General features: G+C 45.0%; 1 protein-coding gene across 1 annotated transcript; it reads right to left on the reverse strand.

The window, feature by feature from the left end:
- Positions 1 to 12,808: 12,808 nt before the first annotated feature.
- On the reverse strand, positions 12,809 to 14,924 carry LOC136535299 (uncharacterized). The gene has a single exon (XM_066527595.1). It carries the CDS (start codon positions 14,898 to 14,900, stop codon positions 13,041 to 13,043), a length of 1,860 nt encoding a protein of 619 aa, XP_066383692.1. The 5' UTR covers positions 14,901 to 14,924; the 3' UTR covers positions 12,809 to 13,040.
- Between the last annotated feature and the right edge of the window lie 243 nt (positions 14,925 to 15,167).

The raw sequence follows: 15,167 nt of genomic DNA on the forward strand, positions 1-15,167 counted from the left end.
CTAGCTTGCAGAGATATCACTCAGCATTTCACATTACAAGCAGATGATGCTTTGAAGGAGCTAGTGAGGGATTGGACAATGAAGAAGATGGCAACATTGTTCCAGAGTTGGAAGAAGACATTGTATAAAAAGTTTATCTCGAAGAATGCTACGCCGAATTTCAATGCTAAGGCGTTTGTCAAGTTGGAGTCCCATTGGGATGCCTTCGTAGAATACAAGACATCCCAAGACAGTGAAGAACGTGTGATGAGGAATCGGCAGAATGCCCGATAGAAGCAATACCATCATCGCATGGGATCAGGTGGTTATAAGAGTGCTATTCCCAAGTGGCAGAACCTAGAAGCAGAGATTACTGCCAAGGGAATCATACCTGAAACAATAGAGAAGAACTGGCCTCAACGCGTGAAGAATTGGTTCTACGCTCATGGGGGAAGCCTAGACCCAGACACTGGCAAGCTAATTTTCGGCCAAAAAATTGAGAGAGCAACACAGAGACTAGCTCGTGCTAGGGAAGAAGCTGATAGTGGTGTTTTCAAGCCCAACAGAGAGAAGGATGAATTGACATATGCCCTAGAGAATCCCGAACACGGTGGTCGAACAAGAGGCTATGGGGCGGTTCCGTGGCTACACGCATTCCCAGCAGACAAGGATACCTACAGAAGCCGCCAGAGAAAGAAGGATGAGGAGGCAGAACGAATCCGTGCATTGGAGCAATTTGTTGATGAGTCACGACAAGCATTGCTTGAATCACGTGAACGAGAAAAAACTCTTGAGGCAAGAATGCAGGAGGAGATCAAGAGGCAAGTGCAGCTAGCAATGAGTCAAATGCAATCACAATCAACGCCGGGAGTCACCATTAGCCCCGTTGGTCAGATGAAAAGTAGTTGTGCTTCTACGGAGCTGCCAGTTATTCAAGACGACGCTGGGTTGCGCTTCCCTGTTGATGACATTACCGAGCCTCTAACAACATGTGAGCTGCACATTCCAGATGGTAATAATGCATCAATCATGGTGGCTGTCGGGGTTGTATCTCCAATAGACCGAACGAAGACACCAAGAATCCATGGGTCAGTTATTCAACCTGGATATGCTAGCGTCTCGGTCGATAGAGTGCTCAAAGGTTACAGCAATGTTCCTCTTGACATTGAAGGCGGTGATGGGGAGAAGACACTAGGAGAAGCAGAGAAGACATTTATTCAATGGCGCAAACACTTCATCATCATTCCTGGGGCGCCACTGCTTCCCCTACCTCACCCTAGGTACGAATGAAAGTGAATGAAATATTATTTTCCATTAATTTTCTATTGGCTTAAAAAATAATTGACACACAACTTGTTTTTGTAGCAGGGTCTCCCCCCAGCCTAGCCTAATCATTCATTCCCCATCTCATCACAGCGTCGCGGGGGGCGAGACGACTTCATCCCCACGGCGATCGCCAACTCCTACACCGGCCCCATCGCCTCCACAACGATCTCCAACTCCTACACCGGCCCCACCGCCTCCACAACGATCTCCAACGCCTCCACGCCGGTCTCCACCAACACCGGCCACATTGCCTCCACGCCGGTCTCCAACACCGCCCCCACTCCCTCCACAGCGACGCACTACAAAGACGTCTAAGGTCTCGGCGGCAAAGAAGACCCCGAGAAAAAGAGTTATTTCTCAAGAAATACTTTCTGAAAAGACTGATGAGCAAATAGCAGCTGAAGAAGAAAAAAAAGTGAAAGATTTTTTTATAGATACCAAAAAGAAGAGTCAAGCGAAGCTTAAGGAGAAGCCATACTTTTACCTACCACGAGAGGTGCTGAGGCAGAAGGTCGATGCTCACAAGAAAAAGATGATTGAACTTCGTAAGCCTTCGCCACTATCAGACTATGACCGCTCCCTCGTGAAGTCACATGATGCAGATAAGAAAAGGAAAAGAGCATCAGGGAAGGATGTCCCACAGCTCGGACAACAGAAGCAACCAATGCAAAATCTTGTTGTTGCTAATCAATATGGTTCCAACATAGAAGTCTATCGACCAGACAACTCTGGAGAAGTGTCAGTTCAAGCCCTTAATGCTTTTTTTCAAGATATTGGTTTAACCTTGGATCAATTGACGGGCAAAGCTCCAATCCAGAACCTGGAAGTTGATACCTGGAAGACTTATAAATATGGCAAAAGTCTGTACAACCCTGCGGCTCTGAATGAATTGGGTACGCAAATGTACTTGCTCAACAAGTGGTACATGCAGGCGTGTGGCAGGGGTGAGCAGTGGATCTTTGTCAGATTTAGAGACCATCATTACTTCCGTGGCGATGACATCTTACATATTAGTTTCGAAGAATTGCATCAACTATACCACATGGACGCTCTGGACAAATCAATCATTAGCTCCTTTTGTTTGTAAGTGATTCATACTTTTATTTAATAAACTCACTTCCATGCGTACGTGTATATAATTATCCTCACATGTAACTTATATTTATATACAGATTCCAGATGTCAGAGCTCCAAAGAATACAAGACACCAGTGTTGGCTTCATTGATCCTTATATCGTATTCAAAACCGGTATTATTGTCAAGGAGCGATGGGTATCTGAAGCATAGGAGAATATCATGATGTTCTTCGTGAAGCAGCACGGCAAGACAACAATACTTTTCCCGTACAACTTTGAGTAAGTGTTAATAATAATGTAGTCTACACATTTTATGTAATATCAATACAACTTATATGCATATACGTGTGTGTATAAACCAATGCAGTTTTCACTGGATACTCATTGTTATTGAGTTAAACTCAAGTCGGTTACTAATCTTTGACTCGTTGAGAAAAGAACGGGCACTATACCAAGATATGATAGACATTATCCAGGGGTAATTTTGATCTCTCGCGCACAACTATTATTGAATAGACTTTGCCATAATTTATTAACGATCGTACATTATTGGTCGCACAGGGTTTGGAAAGAGTTTATTCGGCAACATCGTAAGGATTGCAAGGCACCACTTAATGTAGTTGAAATACAAGTAAGTTGTACTATATACACTTCCCCACGTGTTTAATTACTATATCGTACTTCAATTTACGTGTGAGATGATGAGAATAATCTTCTTCTCGTACAGTGGTATTTGCGGCAGGAACCAGGTAATAACTTGTGTGGATACTACGTTTGTGAATTTATCACTGCGCACATAAGAAGAACTCCTGAAGATGTCCTCAGAGTACGTATATATCAATTTTTATTTATTTTTAAATGAATATATATACATATATGTGTATTAATACTTTTCCTTTTATTTCAAATGCAAGACTGAATGGTTGAAACGAAGGGTCATGCAAAAAGACCATCAGAAAGCAGTTCAAGAGTCAATAGCAGGATATCTTCTAGAAAAAGTGCTAAATCCCAACGGCGAGTTCTACTTTGATCCTAAGGAATAAATGATATAAATTAAATATTTATTGATATCGTTATTTTCGAGAACAAGATTATGAAAGTGTTGTATATATACATATATATATATATATATATATCTATAATATATATAGTTTCATACTTTATTCGAATATAATAATGCTCAAGATGAGAATTAGATGTAATTATACGCATGCGTGTATTTATATTAGCAGCGTAGAATACGTACATAAAAACATATTATATATTAAACAAATACGTGTAACTGAACTGAAAACAAATTAAACAAAAAAAAAGAAAAAGAAAAGTAACCTTTAGTCCCGGTTGGGTACCAACCGGGACTAAAGGGTGAACCGTTAGTCCCGGTTGGTGTTGCCAACCAGGACTAAAGGGTGCGTCAGATTTGCTCGGCTGGAGGGCCTTTAGTCCCGGTTGGTGTTACCAACCGGGACTAAAGGTCCCTCTTTAGTCCCGGCTCGATGACTCGGGACTGAAGGTTCCACCTTTAGTCCCGGGATCGTTGTCCCGGCGCGGTAACCGGGACTAAAGGCTGTTACCGCCTGGGACAACAAGTTCATTCTATAGTAGTGTAATTGACATCGAATTTGTTTAAGAGAGCCAATGCATGCAGCAACAGATGCGAATCTCCATCTTTTCCAGCAGCCACAAAGTCCTATGATTTACGCCTGTTAACTGCGATGCGGCAATAGCCGGCGTATTGAAATCATGTGGTATATATTGACCTAGACACGGCCGTGCAATCGCCCTGCAAATGCGTTTCTTAGATAGATGTTATATGGAAGTGTAATGCTAATAATATGGATATCATCAATTAAAAAACTCTTCTCTTATAAGATATTCAAGTTATTAATAAGTTTATCTTAACCAGATAGAGATTATAGAGTATGGATATAACAAAATGAACAATAAAGTGAAAGCATGCAAAGATAAGTAAGTCCGATAAATTTTAGGCACCAAAATTCTCCATAAATTTTTAATATTTATGTCTTCTAGCATGATTGGTTTCCTAGGTTTAGCCCAAAGAGGCTTACCAAACGCAGCGGCAGCTTGATTGGTTTCCAAGAGTAGGGATTGAGCATGGCGCTGCACGGTACAAAATGCTTCCCCCCCCCCCCCCCCCCCCTTTCTACAATGTCATAAAAGATATTTATTAGTTTCACACTTATTTGTTTTCAGTATACTATAGCCATCAAAATGCATCTTTTATTTTTAGAATACACTAGTCCATCAACCCGTGCTCTCGCATAGGCTAGTTATTGCATAATGCCTCTAACTAATAGAAATTAATTATATTGAATTGAATGTTTTTTGTTTCTTCATTTTCCAAGAAATACACATCGTCTTCCAAGCATTAGTCTAAAATGAAAATTCAGATTTTTCTTTCGGCAGCCCTCAAATTTTTGAAATTCACAATGGTGGCGCTTGGGATCCATTTCTTCCCTGGCCAAGTGGCTAGCAACAACACATCTAATGAAATGGAATTTAGAGATGTTTTTAAATTAGAACAATAGTAAATAATATTTTCATTTATTTGGAATGGAGGGAGTACATCTTATATACATATGAATTCATGAACCAAAAAAATGATCATTTTGCTTCAAACATTTAGTTATATCCTGTCCTCCTTGCACCTCCTCCCATTGCTCCCATAGTCCCCTAACGTGCTAGCTCCTCAGATGCACAAGGTTGGGGTAAATATAAAATGGATTAGCGGATTATATGTAGCTACATTGGTATGTAAGTTTAATCGTGCCCTTCAATTTTAATTTGCGAACTCCGATATACCTATGTTGTGTACCCTCTATTTTAAATTATAGGTCACTCTAGCACATTGTCATATTAAGTCAAACCTATTCACGTTGACAAGGTTTTTGAGGTACCTTTTTTTCTCGAACGTGCCTCGGGCACGGTATTCATTAAGCAGGAGAAGATAGTTTACTCGAAATTACAAATAAACGCCATCGTAATCCATCGATTACCAAAGCACAACGACCCACGGGCAGCAAACGAATTTGATTTACATACTACTATGCTTGCGACGGGAATGACCCATGGAGACTACATCAGTGTTAGCAAGGACAGGAGGTGCTTGTATCCTGCCAAACACCACTCCTCGGCCTCGCCCAAGATCGAACAAGCCAGACCAGCCGCGTTAGTAGAAACTCCATCAAAAGTGCGCGAGTTCCTCTCCTTCCACAGTCTCCAGCCAACTAGGAAGAAGAGCGAATCGAACCCCTTTCTCGCCGGTTTGGCAATGAGCTTTCTGTTGCGCAGCCACCATTCCATGACATCCTCCTCATTGACGAGCACAACATCCAGGAAACAAAGTTTGGCCAGTAGAATGGCCTAGACCTCTCTGCTGTAAACACAACCCAAGATGATATGATCCATAGTCTCCAGTAGTTGGTCACAAGTGATGCAGTTGCTGGAGTCTTGCAAGCCATGGCGAAACCGTCGTTCTGTGGTCCAGCATCTCCTGTGCATTACCAACCAGAAGAAGGCACGAACTCTTGACGGCCCCGAGGTCTTCCAAATCTCCCTTGCCCCAAGAGTCCTCGAAGCTCCAAAGACCATGGCTCCATAAGCCAAGGCTGAAGAGTAGCCTCCATCCAATGTGAGCCTCCACCGAAACACATCAGGTGTTCCCTGCAAGGGCTGAAAGTGCCAAACTTGCTGCCACACAAGCATGAACTCGTTGATGACCTAAACCGTATGTGCTCCGGTGATGTGGCGCACCCATGCATTACCCAGTAGTGCATCACATACCAACGCCCCCGATGCCTTGCTGCAACTGCCTGATAGAGCGCAGGCGCCATTGACTGAATGCTTGTGCCATCAATCCAGTTGTCCATCCAGAAGAAAGTCGATTCCCTAGAGCGAACAATGGACACCGTTGCTACCTTGAAAACTGCAGTCACCATCTTTTCTTTTTTCCTATGCAAGCCGGACCAATTCAGGCTTTGATCAACCCGACATTTCCACTCCCATCGGACCCTCAGTGCAACCCCAGCACTTGCCTGCAGTGACCGTCTGCTCGCCACACCAAATGAAAGCATGTCGCCGCCTATCAATTTTCTCAATCGCCCACTGCTAAAGACACGGCGCTATCGACATGTGGATCGGTAATGCCGAGGCGTAGCCCTGGCTAATGCTGTCCCCCCGGCCATGTTCAGCAATCTTCCTTTCCACTATGGTATCCTGGACGCGACGGAATCTACCAGCTTCTGCTCATCACCCTTCCTCAGCTTGAAAATTGATAGTGGAATACCCAGGTAGCGGCATGGGAAGGCCTTGACCTTGCATAATAAAGTGTCACGCACCAGTTCTGACTCCTACTCCGAGCAGCCAATCGGAGTAGCCACACTCTTATCCAAGTTGGAGAACAGACCAGACGCTAGGCCAAAGAGCTCCACCGCCCCCTTTAGGACGAGTAGATCATCTAGTTTTGGTGTTACAAACATGACGATGTCGTCAACGTACAAGCTGACCCTGAAAGGCAGCGCAGCGACCACCAAGGGTGATAGGAAACCCTAGACGTCCAGCCAGCAGATAAGATGGTTGAGAACCTCCATGACGAGCACAAAAAGCATCGGTGACAATGGATCACCCTGGTGAAGTCCTCTCGCATGGCATATTCTTCTCCCCGGCCTACCATTAAGAAGTATTTTTGTGCTAGCAGTTGACAGTATGCTGGGGATCCGATCCCTCCAGTGTTGGCCGAAGCCCAAATGCGCCAACACCTCGAGCAAGAAGTTCCATGCAACTGAGTCAAAAGCCTTCGCTATATCAATCTTGAGCAGGACACAGGGAACACGTTTTTCATGAATCGCCTTACAGGACAGGCGCACAAACCGGAAGTTGTTGTGTATGCAGTGACCTCTGATGAAGGCTGTCTGGTTTGGCTTAACCAAACAGTCCAGCACCTGTGCCATCCTTGCTGCTAGGCATTTTGTGATCAGTTTGCCAAAACTATGAATGAGACTAATAGGGCGGTAGTCCCTGATCTCATCTGGCTGATCTTTCTTTCTTAGCAGGATCATGTAAGCATCGTTAAGCAAGTTAAAGCTTCTAGTGTCACGAGCCCAGAATGCATTGAAGGCGTTCAGAATATCCACCTTGATTATGGGTCAGGCCATCTTGTAGAAGAGGCCTGTGAAGCCATCTGGCTCTGGCGACTTGTCATTCGGCATTCCAGAGATCACTGCCCAAATTTCAGCTTTAGTGAAGTACACCTCCAGGCTAGATAGGTCCACCGATGGCAGCCCAATAATCCCAAGGTCGAATCTCAGGGAGCGAACAAAGATGGTGCCCAGGACTTGCTCATAGTATTGGTACAGAGCATCAGCCATTCCTTCATCACTAACAATCACATTGCCATGAACGTGGAGAGACCGTATAAAGTTTTTGCTTTTCTGTGGCAAGCCATGAGGTGAAAGAACTTGGTGTTTGCATCACCCTCGGCTAGAAACAACAATCTTGAGCGTTGTCTGGCAATCGTATGCAATAGGGATGCCAAACGAGCACGCGGACTTTCAGCGACTTATGAAGTTGCGACTCCTGCAAAGAAAGCGACCTGGATTCCTGAGCCACATCCAGACGTACGATTACCTCCCGGGCCATGGCTAACTGCATCCGCACACTGCCGATCTTCTTAGACTCCAGCTCTTCAGCGCCCGTGCCACATTTCTGAGTTTGTAATTCAGTACACGGAATGGGTCAACATGCAACAGAGTTGCTGACTAGGCCGACTCCACAACCTCCATGAAACCCGGGAATTTGATCCAGTGGGGTTCAAACCGAAACCTCTTTTTTGCCCAAGGCACCACGTTTGCCATCAGCAGCAGTGGACAGTGATCGGAGTAATCCGTGGAAAGCGCCCGGGGGACATGATTCGGGTGTGCTTGCAACCAGCCTGCAGTGGCGAAGACACGGTCTAGCCGTTCCAGAGTCGGCTGGTCCCGCTCACTGGACCAGGTGAACCGCCTGCCGACCAGGTGGAGCTCCTGCAGCTCGGCGGCGTCGATGAATGCCTAGAAACGACGCATACAATGACGGTCCAGGCGATCATTGCTCTTATCCTCTGCTCTATAAATCATGTTGAAATCCCCACATAGCAACCATGGTCCATCAGCCATCGTCCTGAAGTGACGCAATTCGTCCAGGAACTCGACCTTTTCCTAGTCAGCCTGTGGCCCATAGACCACAGTTACCCACCAGCAGTCCTGCAATGTTGCTGTCTTGGCCACCTTAGCCGATAAGAAGAAGCGACGTTTATCCACCTGGGAAACCACCCATTGTTCTCGGTGCCAGCCAAATAAGACAGCCCCAGCTACATTTGCAGATGGTAGATAGTCATAGTCAAACATAGATCCCAGTATTTCATAAGCCAGTGAGTTACAAATGACGGAGAGCTTTGTCTCCTGCAGACACACCAGGGTAGCGCGCTCTTGGGTCACTAGGTCCCTAACGACATTGCGACGGGCACGGCCATTCAACCCGCGCACATTCCAAACAAAGCAGTTGTATGATATCATTGAGAAACAAAGGGTGCGACTGAAAAAGGTCCCAAGCTCTACTACAGCGCGTACCCCTCCAACTCGACCAAGTTGAGATTCATGGCCACGGGATCAAAATTAGGCGCGAAAAGCATCTGCAGTGCCTCATGCTTCAACAGTGTCAGCGGGTCTGCGAAGGTCGCCAAATATTTCTCGAAGGCCTCCAAATCCGCCAGTGGGAGATTGTCCGCCAGTCCGAGCTTCTGCATTAGGACGGACTGCGCCTGCAGCGTGGCGTTGGCCGCCCGTGGCTTGGCTTCAAGACGACTGCTCCTCCTTGTTAACGAGCTCACACTAGATGCGGAATTCTAGTCGTTAACTCATAGAACAAAGACATTCTAGGAGTAGTAACAATAGAACCAAACAATTGAAACAAGTGACAATACGTGTAACACAGAACAAGAGATGAAATTGTTGAATCGTGAACTTTAGAATGACAATGATACAGACAAATACAACTCAGGCAGGTAAAACATGCACCTGCTATTGGTTTCGCTGCAATCGATGAAGTTGAGGTAGTGGCGCACGGAGGCCGGCAGGTGAGGTTCCTCCTCCTGTCCTCCAAGGGTGCTTCCAGATGAACGTCGCCGTAAGACGGTCTGGTCGTATGGCAGAAGAGGTGTATCTGCAATCGTCTGCTTCTTCATCGGACCCACTGTACCACATCCTCCATGTTAATGTTGTTGTTTAGGACTAGGACATATGGCAGCAATTCTATAGTGTTTTTTTTCTATTTTTTGTTTGAAGTTTATACTCTCATGAATTTTTAATTCTTTAAACATATTTAGGCTTTGTTTTTCTCCAATCTCTCAACATATTTCTTAGAGTAGAGTTCTCCATGATTTAGTGATCGATGGGGAAGATTTGTTTTGTGTCCGTGTTCCACTTGAGAAAGTACACCACTTACTAATTTATAGATGCAAAATTATTGTTGCTCATCCATAAAGCGTGACCCTTCTTGCATAAAAAAAGTGTTACTAGTGCTATATTCATCCGTATTGTGTGCCCAGAATATGGATGTTTGGAATAATAGTTCTAATATGGAAAAAAGTACCACTGTTATGTTCATCAGAATGGTGTGCTTAAAAGATGATCTTTTTGTTCTAGTGGTACGATTCTTGCTTACCGTGTGAGAGGTCATGAGTTCAATTCTTGGAATCACAATCCCAGATGAAAAAGTGATGCATTCATGTATGGCCACTCCTCTCTCTAGCAAAACTATAACACTATTTTACTCTTTTTGGCGGTAGGCGACATGCCCGTCCACAGCAAAATGCATAAGGTGACTCCATTAGTCTCAAAATCTACCAACTCAATCATCCAGGTGTGCTCATAGGGGTAGGGCATGCATGCGTGCAGGTTTGCAATATAGATAAAAATGTTCAAGCAGTTTTGTCGGAAAAATACTGAGCGGAATGGCCATACATGATCAAACTATTTGTCAGAAAAATGATAAAAAATGATCATGTGTAGCTCAAACAGTTTTGTCAGAAAAATAAAACAGCGTATATCTAAAACTGATCAATAAGTATATTTGAGCTACACAAGCAAAATGATCAATAAGTATATTTGATAAAACCGTTTTATTGCTCATTTTGCTTGTGATATATTTCGTCCTCTTTGCGGCTCTTCGCGCTGCTCCCGTGGCCCCCAGCGTGCGGGGGAATCATAACACGGATTAGTGGATTCTATGTACATTAGTATGTAAGTTTAATCGTGCCCTTCAAATTTAATCCGTGAACTTCAGCATACCAATGTTGTACACACACTCTATTTCAAATTAGAGGTCACTTTAGCATGGCCATATTAGTCAAACTTTGACGAGCTTTTTGGAGTACCTTGTTAACTCGTAGAATGGAGATATTCGAGGAGTAACAATAAAGAACCAATAAATTGAAACAAGTAGCACATGATATGAAATTTTGAACATAGTTTTACCATAGATAGATACTCCTAAGTTCAGAATGACTTATTCAAACAAGTAGCACTGGATACGAAACATTGAACATAGTTTTACCATAGATGAAAACTCCCAAGTTTAGAACGACTTACAAGTGACAAGAGACATTTGTAACACAGAATAAGAGAAGGAATTGCATCGTGAACTTTGGAATGACATGATACAGTACGGATACAGCTCAGGCAAGTAAAAGCCTGCTGCCTTGGGAAAAGATTAACACCTCGGAGACACTTTTCTTGCCATATGTTTCGTCACACTTGTTCAAGCAAAATGCCAATGCACGGATGGTGGTAGGTGAGGTTCCTCCTCCAATGACGCTTCCGGAGGAACATCATCGTGAGACGGTCAGGCTGCCTGGCAGAAGAGTTTTTATCTGTTTTGATCTAGTTCTTCTTTGGACCTACTGTGCCACACACTCTATGTTCATGTTCCTGTTCAGAACTAGGACATATGGCAGCAATTCTATAGTGGTTTTTTATAATACTTTGTTTGAACTTGATAATCACATGAATCTTGACTTCTGTAAATATATCCCGGTTTTGTTTTTCTCCAATCTCTCAATGCATATCTTAGAGTACAGCTCTCCATGATTCATTGATCCATGGGGAAGATTTGTTTCGTTTACTCATTGTTTGTATTCCACTTGAGAAGGTACCAATTAATTTATAGATGAAAATTTCTCGTTGCTGATCCATAAAGTGTGACCCTAGCTTCTTGTATAAAAAAGTGCTACTACTGCTCTATTCATCCGTGTTGTGTGCTTAAAATATGGTTGTTTGGAATAATAGTTCTAACATGAGTAAGGTAGCACACAGACATATTCATGAAAATGGTGTGTCTAAAAGATGATCTTTTTGTTCTAGTAGTAAAATCTTGCCTGCAGTGTGAGAGGTCCTAATTAAGTTCAATTCTTGGAATCAGTCACTGTTGAAAAGCAATGCATTTATCCATGGCCACTCCTCTCTCTAGTGAAACTATGAAGCTATTTTTTAAGTAGTAGGCAATGTGCCCGTTGGCAACAGAATATGTTTGAGATGACTCCGTCAATCTTAAGATATACCAGCAGATTCTCTTAGTTAAGGTAGGGCATTCGTGTATGCCGGTTCACAACAAATATCTATAATGTGGTTCGAAAAAAGATATATCATGAATTTTTACAGTGCCATACAGGAAAAATATTCGTTTCACAAAGATTTTTTTCAGTATATTATAGCCATCAGTGCATAGAACGCACTGTTTTTTTAGAACACTAACGGTGTGGAACCTGGACACTTCATTGACCATGGATAACATTTTTGCCATCAATTACGATATTTCCTACTTTTTCTTATTCTCTATATAGAAAAAGCTTAGTAAATGCCTGCTGCACCAGCAGGTAAAGGTGCATTTATAAAACATTTATAAAGTGGTATTTAAGACCACCTCTGTAAATGCTATTTATAAAGGCAGACAAGTATTTTTTTAAGGAATATAAAGGCAGACAAGTTAATACTTCTTCTTTTTCATCGGTTTATATAGGTAGCCTGGCCGACCACCTTTACAAATGATTCATTAACAAAAAACCATTTGATAAATATGGTTGGTTGGTATTGCCTCTATAAATCGAAAAATCCACCTCTAAAATTGCCTTTTGTACTAGTTGTAACATAGATATTTTACAAAACCTACGAGTCAAACTAAAATAACATGGCCATTTGGTCTAGTGGTATGATTCTCGCTTAAGGTGCGAGAGTTCCCGAGTTCAATTCTTGGAACGTCCTTTTCTTCTATTCTTTTTACCTTTTTCTTTTTCTTCTTCTTTCAATTCCGTATCGCAGCAAAAGCGAACAGTCACCGTACAATTAGAGGGAGTATCAAGGCTACAACATGGCAATTCACAAATATTATATACTAGTTTTTTTTCGAAACATTCACAATCACAATCATATATACTGTTATACATAGTGAACTCGTCCAATCAAAGGATCATAGCAGCTACAGGTTATTCTAGGTGCTTTTCTTCCTCGTTTACAAATTTAATTACAACCGAATTCTTCAGATGAAAACGCAAATGCATGCATGCACGCGTGTGTGCACGCCTGCACGGCCACTCCTCCCTTCTCCCTTCTAGTGATGGATGGCGGCGCCGATGGAGAGGAGGTTGCTGGCGAGCTTCTGGAGCTCCTGGTCATGGTCAGTCATGACCGACGGGATGCCGTGCTCCTGGAATCCGTCGTCGCAGGTGGTGATGTCCGTCTCCACCGAGTCTAGGTTGGTGTGCGCCGTGTCGACGTCGCCGCGCTTGAGCGCGTCGTCCACCGAATCCAGGCTCGTCTTGATGTCGCTGTACGACGACGTGCACGAGTCGAGCGCGTCCTTGGTCGTGGCGTCCGTCCCCGGCACGTTCATCCGGTCCGTCGCCGCGTTCATCGCCACGATCACCTTCTGCCGCACCGCCTCCATGGCCAGCTTCAGCACGCCCACGCTGTCCGTCGCCGCTGCCGACGCGGCCCCGGGTAGGCCGCCGATGGAGGACTCGCAGTCCTCCGGGTACTCCGTCTTGGCGCACACGCCCTTGATCACCGGGCTCAGGATCTTGGCGATCGGCCTCTTGATCATCCCCGAGAACGTCTCCATCGACAGCTTCGGCTTCCCCGCTACCGGCTCGTTGGGCACGTTCGCGTACGGGTCAGGGGTGGCAGAGCTCTTGGCCTGCGGCGGAAGCTCATCGGGAGACCCACCGGCCATGGGCTGGCTGCTGACGACCTGCTGCTTTGAAGATAAGTACGGGTCGGGGGTGGCGGAGCTCTTGGCCGCCGGCGGAAGCTCGTCGAGAGAACCACCGGCCATGGGCTGGCTGCTGCTGACGACCTGCTGCTTTGGAGATGCGTATGCATCCGTGGCGGAGCTCTTGGCGGCCGGCGGAAGCTCGTCGGAAGCGCCACCCTTGGGCTGGCTACTGGTGTCCTGCTTTGGGGATGCGTACGCATCCGTATTGGTGGAGATCTGACGCTCACCTCCGTTGGGCTTGACGTCGACCTTCGAAGAAGATACGTATTGGCCGGTGGTGGTGGAGACGTCGACCGGCATGGCGTCCTCGCTGGATTTTTCCTCCTTGGGAGACGACACATATTGGCCGTCCGTGGAGACGTCAACGGGCGCAGCGTCCTCCTCCGAGTTCTCCTCGGATTTTTCCTTCTTTTTCTTCTTCTTCTTCTTCTCCTTCTTTTGCTTTTTCAGAGACGTGGCTTCCTCCGAATCGCCGGATTTCTTCTCTTCCTTGTTGAAATATGCAGATGCATCCGAATCGACAGATTTCTCCTGCTTTTCTTTCTTGGGAGATGTACTGTCCGAATCATAATCAGACTTATCCTTCTTGTGTTTCTTGCCAGATACAGACTTCTCCTTCTTTTCCTTCTTATGAAGAGATGCATCTTCGTCAGAATCGTCAGTCTTCGCCTTCTTCTTCTTGGAAGATGTGGATACATCAGAATCATCAGATTTCTGCTTCTTTTCCTTCTTGGATGATGTGGATTCATCATCCAAATAATCTGACTTCTTCTTTTCCTTCTTTACCTTCTTTTCTTTCTTATGATAAGCAGATTCATCCGCCGACTCATCAGATTTCTCCTTCTTTACCTTCGCAGGAGCTTCCTCCTCCTCGTCAGGAACTAGATACGCCACATATTTGTCGGGTTGGTCATCAGCAGTGGATGCCGTGGCCGTTTCAGCTTGTTCTTCAATGGGTTTCTGATTATAGGTGTCGGGGATCATCTTCGGAGTAGCTTGCGCGTCCAAGATCTGCTTCTTGGGCTTCTTGGCAGCCTTCTCCAGTGGTCCATATCCGTCGAGGGACAGGGGCTTGATAGAGCCTCCATTTTCCTCAGCGGGGGTACCAGCTTCTTCACCCTTGCTCACCGCCGGGACCAGGGGCACGGTGGCGACGACGGCCAAGAGGAGGACGAAGGAGAGGAGAGGCGCCCTCATCGTGGCCCTTGGAAGGAGGGTGCAAACGGTGGTGGCCAAAAGATTGGACGAGAGGTCGGAAGCGAGACGAGGGATATTTGAATCCGGAGGGAAAGGCAGCGACTGGCCACATTTGGCGGGAGATGGGAGGGCATGCAGCTCTTGGATTTTCCCGGGAAAGCATGGGGCAACGGCAGCCATAAACCTGTAACTAACAGACGCCTTGGGATCACACATTTACCGTCAGAATAGGAGAGACAGGAGGCGAGGAAGGAAATGTACAACAGG

The sequence above is a fragment of the Miscanthus floridulus genome, unplaced genomic scaffold (genome assembly GCF_019320115.1).
Source record: "Miscanthus floridulus cultivar M001 unplaced genomic scaffold, ASM1932011v1 os_2657_2, whole genome shotgun sequence".
Classification (NCBI taxonomy): domain Eukaryota; kingdom Viridiplantae; phylum Streptophyta; class Magnoliopsida; order Poales; family Poaceae; genus Miscanthus; species Miscanthus floridulus.

Bases quoted from the DNA above. Each gene is read 5' to 3' on its own strand.
- LOC136535299 (XM_066527595.1), bottom strand. From the start codon at position 14,900: ATGAGGGCGCCTCTCCTCTCCTTCGTCCTCCTCTTGGCCGTCGTCGCC.